This window comes from Apis dorsata, unplaced genomic scaffold, assembly GCF_000469605.1.
Source record: "Apis dorsata unplaced genomic scaffold, Apis dorsata 1.3 scaffold_169, whole genome shotgun sequence".
Lineage (NCBI taxonomy): Eukaryota > Metazoa > Arthropoda > Insecta > Hymenoptera > Apidae > Apis > Apis dorsata.
Window position 1 is genome coordinate 909981 of NW_006263457.1, and position 10483 is coordinate 920463.

A 10483-nucleotide genomic window follows, 5' to 3' on the forward strand; every position below is an offset into this window, starting at 1 on the left:
GTCTTTGTCGTCGTCATCATCGTGAAACCGTGAAAACGGCGTAGCGATGGAGGGTGAAGGAATGGGCGAGAGGAGAGGAGAGACACCTGGTTCGACGAGTCGGAGCCACGTGAAAGTGGCCGGCAACTTTCGTGATCGCGGGGGCCACGTGATCCCGAAGCCGCGACACAAGGGCGGCGAGGGGACGAAGGATCCAAGCCCGGGATCGGCACCCGCGATCTCGTCTGGCCTCGATCGGTTTTACACCGAGATCGAGAAACGTATATAAATACGACGCGATACGAATTCGTGCGCCCGAGTCCAGGATCCTTATGAGCCACGATCCCCTTTCCGCGATCGTCGATACGATCGACGACGGTCTTGGAAGTCGATGGATTTAATTGGTGGCCGCTACGGTTAAACCAGTGTCGCGAATGGAGTCCGCAATTGCGTAAGATATTCGTCGAAAGGGATACGAGAAAGGAAGCACAAACACGAAGATGATTGGGGAAAAATAGGAAACGAGTTTTGTGGGGAGAGATGGCGAAGAGTGTCGAAATCGAAATTTCTTGGCCTATGTAATCGTTTAAGTTTAAATTTGTCTAAAATCTGAATGTAATTATTCACGAAATGTATGGGATGGGATAAAAAAAAAATTCGAATATAAAATGTTATGATAATTCGTATTAATTAATTAATTTAGTAAATGTAGTCATTTCTCTTAAATCTATTTGCTAAATAGAAAATACATTAATAAAACAACAATATCAAAATCAAATGTATATTTATTAATAAAAATATTAATTCATATTAACTGATACATTTATATTAACTTTTTTTTACAACTTGTGTGATTTCTAACAGAAATATTTATCTAAATTGATATATTTTTGTTTTTGCATGATTTTATCAAATCAGATTTTCACTAATAAAAATTTAAACTTCGTTATTTATTATTTTATTATTTAAATTAATATATGCGTCATACATTGATTAGCAAATATACTTATTGAATGAATACATTTACCGTATCAGTAAATTTAGTAAACAACCTCCCGGAACAAGTTTTGTAACGATATCGGTATTGATAGTTAGACTTCAAAAGTTGTGCGATTGAATATAAATAATAATAATATACGAGAGCCCTAGGCGATAGAATTCCAGAAAAACGATACAGAAATATTTCTAAGTAAAGTGAAGACGCAATACGTTACAAAAATAAATATACTAACACAAAATTTTAACATATTCTGCTCTCATCTGTTTTATCTGTATGCTTGAACTATCTAAATATAGTATGTGTGTATGTGTGTATAATATATATTAAAAAATGATATAGTAAACTTGACATGTTGATACTTCAACGTATAGTATTAATAAAATGTTAATAATTGTATTAATAAATATTAATTGCAATAACATGTAACGATATTACATCATTTTTATTAATTAACATAAAAAACGTGGAACATAACGATATCTGTAATATTGGAGTATGCACGCGGTCGAGCGCTGTATGTATGGTCAACCACGTGACCTGTAAGAGCTTAAAAGGTCAGCTGACATCAACGAACCTGTCGTATGACAATATTTTTTTGTCTCAATATTTTATGATCTAGCATTCGAATTTATTGATATTACAAAAAAAACTATCAACTTGCGGTTAATTTTTTAAAAGAAAAATTTCAATTCAATATCTTCTTAGTATTTCGCTTTGTAGAAATCGTTTAAATAATCAAACTTTTAAACAATGTATTTTCCCGCCAATAAGATCACGATGCGAACGCTGATTGGCTAGACACACGATGTAGTACCAATCTCGTTCGAAAAGATAAAACCGAGACGACGATAAAAATGGCGGAAAGGGCTATTGTCTTTGAGACAATTATAAGTGATACGAATCAGACGAGACATTTTATTACGGTATATAAACGTTAACTAGAAACGCGGTCTGACAAGCAAGACACCCAATCACCTGTCAAGCAACGTGGCGACCGGCTAAAAGCACGCCGTCGAGAAACCCGTTTTTCCGGGTACCTCATCGCACGCGACGAATACGATTTAACATGCGTTATGCGAAACACGAAATATATTGCTGAACGAAAGCAAAGATATGGGAAAAAAGAAGGAATCACGTATTGGTTAGACTCACGTTTTAGTGGTTTTGGGTTGCTCTGCTTGCGGCGTGACATCCTCTGCGTTCTGCCATCACCAAATCAGCATCGACATGCTTGGCATCGTTGCAGGTACACGCGAGAAGACAAAGATCGGTTGTTCCAGATCGTCGTGACGTCGTCGACATATAACAAATGACACAGCACACGCAACGAAATTGGCGTTAGACGAAACAGGTTGTTTGTAAGACAATAAAGCCAGGATAAAGAGATAAAAAGCAAAGAATAACGAACACTTCGAGAGGCACAAAAAACGTTTTCTGATCACCGGACAATGTATGTCGTTGACAAATGATATTTTCTCGTTCGATGGTTTCGAATTGTTTTTTAATTGATCTTATATTCCTTCTTACCCGTGTTTGAAGTCGATTCTCGCGTTTTTACACGCACAAGTGTCGACGAAAAACGTATACACGCACCACGACAACTCGCACCACGGCCGCTGTCAGCGAGCAACTAAACAAACGCGATACCAAACAACCCCCACTCCTACAAATGCAGCGTGACTACGTGTAACGGAGTGGGGTAATTGCAGAGGGGATAAACTCCGCCCATTATTCGAGTTCAGCTCTCGAGAGCGGGAAATTTTAAAGATACGTTTACCGACAGAGAACACCTGATCGATTACCTGAGATGGCAGTAGTGTGTCAATATGCACAAAATATCAATTATTTTAAATTTAAATTAAAAGAATATAAAAAAATTATAAAAAATATTGATAAAATAAGCTACAATATTCTAATAATTTAACTTCTTCCATTATACAATAAATTTAATAATTAATAGATAAAAATAAATATATATAAATAGAAAATAAAATATAATTTTAAACAAAGTCAATTAATGGTATTATCTAATCATCTTAAGCTGTATTATACAAAAATTTTATATATTATAAATAATTTGTAATGAAAAATAATTATAATTATTTATTGGTAACTTTTAAAAGATCTTTAGCGACATCTATCATAGAATAGTACAATTTTAAGACATAATATAATTCATACTCGTATGATAATTAATAGAGTAAGACTTTTTTATATGGACAACAGTAGATATTAAAGATATCATGTATACCGACAAAAATTTATTTTTCACTAAAATAACTGTTAATATAAATCTTCATTTAAACTATGATATGTTAGAATTATACGATACATATAAATGAAATTTAAATTTTATTATTATATTTTGATATTAAAATAAACTAAGCTCTTTTAAATTAAGTTGAATATATATAATATTGTAAAGTATGTAATATATCATAGTTTTAAAAATATATATATTAAATAATATTGTAATTATAGTAAATCAGCAAAAATTGACAGAATATTTACATTTTTATTCTATAAATAAAACATATTTATTATCGATATTTTTTCAAAATTCATTTTCTAAAGTTGGAAAGTTTTTTTTTTTATCTTTTATATTTATTTGCTTCTTCGATTATGGATGAGAAGTCCAATATTCTCAATTCGATCCAATTTTTACATGGCATCATTTCTTCGAATGTAAACAAGTCAAAGACCAATTATTCCCACTACTATTACCGATACATTCTATTTTTGGACGAGAGCCGCGACTGAATTCAAACGATGCACCAAATACATCTGCAACCGAATTTTGTAATATATCAAATATATCTCCGTCAACAATATGAATTCTATCCTCCATTTTAAAAACACTTTTGATTTATCGTGTTTATGCCATTACTTTTTATAAAGGATTATGACCTGTCTAAGAAATATACCCATTTCATAATCCATGTATTGTAATATAAACTAAATCCGTCAAGAATCATAATTTTAAATACTAACTGACATAATACGAAATTCTATGATATGAACACGGAAAATTTCGAACAATTCGTTCAATAGCGTTGCCAAAAATAAAATGACATTTTCAACAATTACATTTGTACACAAGAAACTATAAACGATGTATAAACGATGGAATGATTGTAATTTTATCGTAGAATTGTCTGAAGATGCATTGCATAAAGAATAAAAAAGCTAATGATGAAAAGAGAAAAAAAAAATGAAAATGAAACTGGCATTATTGATATTATAGTTAAACAGATTTTAAAATAAAGATATTAATTTTAATAATGTGCTATTGTTTTATGCTATTACTTTAGTGTATTATTAAAGTTTTTCTTATAGATAATGACACTTTGCAAAGTAAATTATTGAATAATTTAACACGTTAATACCAGTGCAACAAAAACATGAATGATATAGCAATTCTCTAAACGAAATGAATCGACCGATACGTGTATAGAGGCGAGCCTTCGTGTTGACGCCAAACGAAAAGGAAAAGTTTATCTCTAGATTTTTAAATAAAAAACATCGAACGTCTGTAAATCTCTATCATTGTTTGATAACTCATATACTATAGATAAACATCGATATTCAACGGAAGCAATGAAAGATCTTGACTACATCTTTTCTTTATTCTATATCTGATCATAAAAGGAAAAATAATTAGACTATTAGATATTTTATCATTCGTTAAAAATTTGATATCTTAAAATACTTACATATTTGTAAAAAATATTAAGAAAATATCTAAAGAAATCTAACAGAAAATTAAAATATCATCGACATGTCAATTAGCTTTAATAATTGTAAAAAATTTAATTTTTTAATTTAAAAATTTTGGAATTTAAGATTTTTGAATTTTTGAATTATAAAATTTTAAATATAAATTCAAATTTGAGATACGATTTTCATATTTCTTTTAATTAATTTATCAAGACCAAACATTTTATTATTCGTGCGTGTTTCTTGACACGTATTAAACGCTATGGCTATTTTTGTACACGCTTTTCCTCCTCGTACGCATTTCAAATGCGTACAACGTTTAGTTACCTCGATCATGATATTAATTAGGATTGCAAAACATACGTAGTAAGTACATTGATACAAAGATCGGGGAAGGTCGAGTGGCCTTGAAGCCCTCCATGGGGAAAGTAAGCATAGAGGAGATACGGATCGAATGTTTTGAACGAAATTTGTTCTTATATGATATATTATCCTCTACAGGAGGGGAGAGGGAAAGGGGAAGGGTAATAATTTGGAACTTTAGATTAATCGTAATGGATGCTTTTTTCACGATCATTTACTAGATACTTATTTTAAAAACAATGTCAAAGATACTTTTGTACAATTAACAGCGAAGCTAGCGATAAAGCATGAACAGAAGACGCACACTACGATCATCGATCACGAGTTCGTCGAATGATTCCCTTGTTGTCTATCGTGAACATTCGTTGTCTTTACATTCGTCAAATCGGTGGGACGCGTGCTCCTCACGAGAATCGATATTAAGTTAATTAAAGACTATAAAATTATTAAAAGCGACAAACGCTACCATTCGTGGCGCGCTATAACACACCCCGATAAAGATACGATGAAATAACAAGTAAAATTTTACGATAAGCATTTCATTATGAAAGAAACAATTAAAGTGATTTACACTTGTTAGACTTCTAATTGTACCGGCATGTTTGCCGATTATTCGTGGGAATGTCGTCCTCGATTATTCACACCAGCGTAAATAAGTATGGAACGGTGTATCAAATATCTACTTTAATCGTTTTACCAATATAAATTGTAACCAGAATGATAATACACAGAGAACGATGAAGATATCGAACGATAAAATTACTAGAGACGCAAGAATACTGAGAGAAAAGAATTTACATAGTAATATTCCATGCGATTGCTTGCTACGTGATAAGAAGCCTGCTTAAAAAATAGCGATAAGAAACCAATGGATATACACAATATACGTAGAAAATCACATAGAACGTGGCAAAACGATTTCAAGATTGTCATGTGTTCACCTGTTCCGCACAAAAATCTATAGATAATCACAAATATGAAAACTTGTCGAACGATATTGTGTTTATTTGTTCTGAACAATACAACAGATCAATCTATTTTTAATGAATTATTACGATGTTGTTGCATATATATTGATAAGAATATGCAATTATATGTATGTCACCCTATACTGAACATGATTAAATAACTAGCTGCTACGGGATGCTCCATTTTCAAAGCCGATTATGACGTAGAATGTTTTTTCCAACGGCTTCGACTTCAAATATTGAATAATTCGAATCTCACGAATTTCATTAAGGCGACATTAAGTAGAAAAGCCTCTTAAGAGATTCCATTAAAGGATTCATAATTTGAATTTTATTATTTTTATCAAATAAAAAAATAACTTATTTAATTAATTTTTAAAAAGAGATTCATAATTTCATTATTTTACAAATCTTTTTATTTTAAATTTCATCTACTTTTACTTTGTGCAGCAACTAAATAGATCATATTAAATGAATTATACTAACAGTGATAATGAATAGATAGATTTCACAAGTTCATAATCTTATTGACCTACATAATATTAAAAATAAAAAAAGAATTTTAATTCGAAAAATAATAACACAAAAAGTTTTATTAAAGCTAAGAAGTAAGTATATATATTATTAAAAATTAGTGATTCTCACAACAAATTTAGAGTGAGAAGAGAAGAAATAGAAAAAAAGTCAAAGATAATAAAATAGATTAATGACATGCAATAAACATTAGTTGTCAAACTCTTGTTTGTGAGTTAACTATTAGTTATCTCTCAATGATTCCATTTTGTTTTGTACGCTATATAAATATATAATCATTAACACAAACATTGTCTTGTTTTACAAAAATTTCCGTATTTTCAATATCGCAAAAAATTACAATTATAGAAGTAGATTTACTAAAAAAAAAATAATTTTTTTGATACGAAGAATCTATTTGAGGATTGCAATAGGTAATTTCCTGTATTTATGAATAACAGCGATGATACATGTATATGCTACGTGCGATTTTCAAGAAAAAGAATTGAAATATTTAAAAAAAAATATGAAGCAAATATGAATTATTAAATATAATATTGAATAGACAATTCAATTTTCGTCTATTTAATTAATTAACTTTAACTTTTTTCTTTTAAAAAATAAAATTTTCTTTGAAAAATAAAATATTTTTATTTTTTATACAAAAATAAATATCTTAAACAAATACAATTGCGAATTTCGGTATAAATATTCAATGAAACATCTTACCAATTTATTGCAGAAGAGAATTGCGAAAGAGAATGTTAAAAAATAAGAGAATGATGGAAAAAAAGGCACAGAAAAGTTAAAAAACAGTCTAATTGGATTTGAATTAATTAGTTATAAAGTAAGCAATCAGTATATTTAATACAAACAAATTGCATCAATTTCGTTAAAATTCGAGAATTTCGCTTTTATTTTCATATTTTTTAATTATATGATTTTTTCTATATTACGTGAATTCGTACAAAAAAAAAAATAAAAAGAAAAAATTTTGAAAGCAATAAAGTGATAAATATCAAAATAGACAACATTGTTATAAACTTTAGAAAGTAGTATAAAGATATTGATATTTTTTAAAACAACAATTTATTTTTCTTCGTTCATCTATATCAAATATGTTCGAGAAGAATAAAAATGATAGCGGAACATGGGAAAGTTATTAGAATTGAAATTATCAAAACATAATATAAGAACAAACATTTATTTTACGAACTTACAAAACTCTCACATTACAACGGGACAAAAAGGGAAAAGTGAGTGGCAAAACGATAATTTGGAGGCTCGTCTTGCAATACTTCGCTCTTACGAAGTACGTATCGCATTCAGTCTTCTATCGCAACCAAACTATACCGACAAACAGTCGCAGGAAGAGAAAAGCGAAGAGATAGAGAGAGCGAATCAGATAGCTTTAGAATGTGGTGTAGGAGGGTTGAAACTGCATGACGCTAGTGAGCGCAGTGATACCATGACGTATCGACCGAGCGCGCCACGCAGACTGACGTCATGATCACGGCCTCAGTCAGACAGCGAGCACGTGAACAGCACGCTGGTGATCACGCGGTCGTCGGCTGATACTACTCTTTCGATTGGTTGATTTCGACGAGCCCCTCTACACAATTGGTAGAAGTGAAGCGCGCCGCATGATCACACACACGATCAGCACAGCATGCCGAGCCAACCGACCTGAGAAAGCTTCATTGCATTACTAGACGTTCAACGATTACGTCCCTAAGCTACTTTTCGTTTGAAAAATATCGTATACGTTAGACTACATCTTCTCATCAACGGACGAGCCTCTTTAACATACTATATACTCGTGCTACATTTTCTCTAAAAAAATGGATATTAATCAAACTCCTCTTTCACCACCGGCCTCACCCCAATTCAGACACGTAAGTGAATGTTGAATTAAAAGTACCGCCACTGCAGTGACTGACTAATTTGCCCGCGAAATATGAACATAACTGGAAATGACGATCCAATCCTGTTTTATGTACATAATTTTTATTATAATATTTCTTAATTTTTTTTTTTTCTTATTTATTTTTTCTTCTTTCTTTTTTTTTTATTTCATACATTTTTTCAGAGAATTTTACAAAATCATTTTTTCATAGATTTTTTCTTTATTTTAATTAATTTTAATTTTTAATCTTAATTTTTTTTTATGCATAAAATTCAAAATATTTCATAAGAAATTTTCTTTATTTTTTTCTCCAGATTGAACCACTTCAATCTTCGTTCAGCGTCGCAGCACTTTTGGGAGATAAACTTCAACAGAAAGCAAAGACCAATATGAACATAAAGAAAAGTAACAATGGAACTACTCGACCTGGTTTACCTCCAACTCCTCAACCTTCTGATTCGGAAGAAGATGAACCTCTCCGAAAAAGGCGATCTATGGAACAATGTGAATTAGCAAAAGTGAGTATTGACAAAGAGTTTTTTTGTGCTCATTTTTAATTATAAAACTATCTCATTTTGATTTTTTTTAATCGCTCTCATATATTATAAGACGTATATGCGCATACTTTATAGAGTTGTTTTGCAATGACCTCATTTATTGCATGCATTCACTTTTACACCATTTTTGTTGCTTATCCTTTGAGCAAATAATACCTTCTGAAGATATTCGTTTCAGAATAATGTAATTTTCACATTATTCTAAATAAATGGTTTATATATATATATTAAATTAAAATCATAAACTTCATCTTTTCATTTTTTCTTTAATCATTATTATATACTAATAATATATACATACATATTATTTTTGTATAATTTATATATATATATATATATTATACGTTATATATATTGTATAATAATAATGCAAAAAATATTATTCTCTTTAATTAAAATTTCATCAATCAATTTAGAAATATTTATTAATATAAATATTTAAAAAAGTGAAATTTATCAAATTTATATTAATTTTTATTATTTTTAATAGTTACTCTTGGATGGTACACCACCCCCGAGTCCAGAACCTGCCCGTGTATCAGTGATAATGCGTGCCAATCGAGATGGTACCTACAGTCCTGCCAACTTGATACCAAAGATTACCACAATGTGTTCACAACTAATTCCACATAATTCACAACAGACTTCCAACCTACAGTCCGAACCAACCACGCGGCAGAATACAGTGGAATCGGAGAACATACTGAAGAGTCTTAAATTCAAAATGAGTCTACGGAAAGAAGAGATTATTATAAATAATAAAAATACTGATCGCGAGACTATTCAACCAAAATTACATCCTCTAGCACCAAAACCTGCACCAATCATGGTAACCGGATTGTTAGGATCTCCTTTGGTTCTTCCACGAGCTCCTCTTTTATTAGTCACTGCACCTACAACAACATCAAATATAAGTACTCCAGAATCAGCTATACGACGTCGTGTTTATGAATGTGAACATCCAGGTTGTGGCAAAAATTATTTTAAATCTTCTCATTTGAAAGCCCATACACGGACTCATACAGGTGAACGACCATTTTCGTGTCCTTACGAAGATTGTAATAGACGATTTTCAAGAAGTGATGAATTGTCACGACATAAACGAACACATACTGGAGAAAAGAAATTTGCTTGTCCTATCTGTCAAAGAAGATTTATGAGAAGTGACCATTTAGCAAAACATGTTAAACGACACACCAGAGATAGATCTTCGTCTATCCGCGCCACTAGTGCTCAAACTTCTATCACACAAATGACACCCACACCTTTAAAAGTAAGTTTACTTCCTGTTATAGCACCACGCATAACACAATCAACTCAACATATAATTGCACCGCAATTAACGGTTTAAAAAATATAAAGTATTATATATTTAAGCCGTATCTAAAGCTGTGAATCGAGCTTTAATTATTGCAGGATTGAAAATCATTCCGACATTATGAAAAAATTAATTGTTTTTGATGGATCAAAAAAAAAAAAA

The 10483-nt window shown here is 30.9% G+C and overlaps 2 protein-coding genes across 2 annotated transcripts in view; one reads left to right on the plus strand and one right to left on the minus strand.

Annotated features, from left to right (window-relative positions):
• LOC102678577 (zinc finger protein ush) overlaps positions 1-2618 on the minus strand; it is a 181966-nt gene extending 179348 nt beyond the window's left edge. The window contains 1 exon segment of the mRNA XM_031509672.1: positions 2132-2618. Within this exon segment, the coding sequence (XP_031365532.1) occupies positions 2132-2171 (40 nt within the window). The 5' untranslated portion in view covers positions 2172-2618.
• Positions 2619-8189: 5571 nt separating this feature from the next.
• Positions 8190-10469, plus strand: LOC102671439 (Krueppel-like factor 10). The gene is made up of 3 exons (XM_006614059.2): positions 8190-8435; positions 8761-8964; positions 9494-10469. Exons 1-3 carry the CDS (start codon positions 8382-8384, stop codon positions 10352-10354), a joined length of 1119 nt encoding a protein of 372 aa, XP_006614122.1. The 5' UTR covers positions 8190-8381; the 3' UTR covers positions 10355-10469.
• The last annotated feature ends 14 nt before the right edge of the window (positions 10470-10483 follow it).

What these genes read in the sequence shown, in the direction of transcription:
- LOC102671439 (XM_006614059.2), top strand. Translation starts at nt 8,382, where the DNA reads ATGGATATTAATCAAACTCCTCTTTCACCACCGGCCTCACCCCAATTC. An exon ending in CCTCACCCCAATTCAGACAC is followed by an intron (nt 8,436 to 8,760) that starts GTAAGTGAATGT and finishes TTTTTTCTCCAG; the next exon opens with ATTGAACCACTTCAATCTTC. An exon ending in AACAATGTGAATTAGCAAAA is followed by an intron (nt 8,965 to 9,493) that starts GTGAGTATTGAC and finishes TATTTTTAATAG; the next exon opens with TTACTCTTGGATGGTACACC.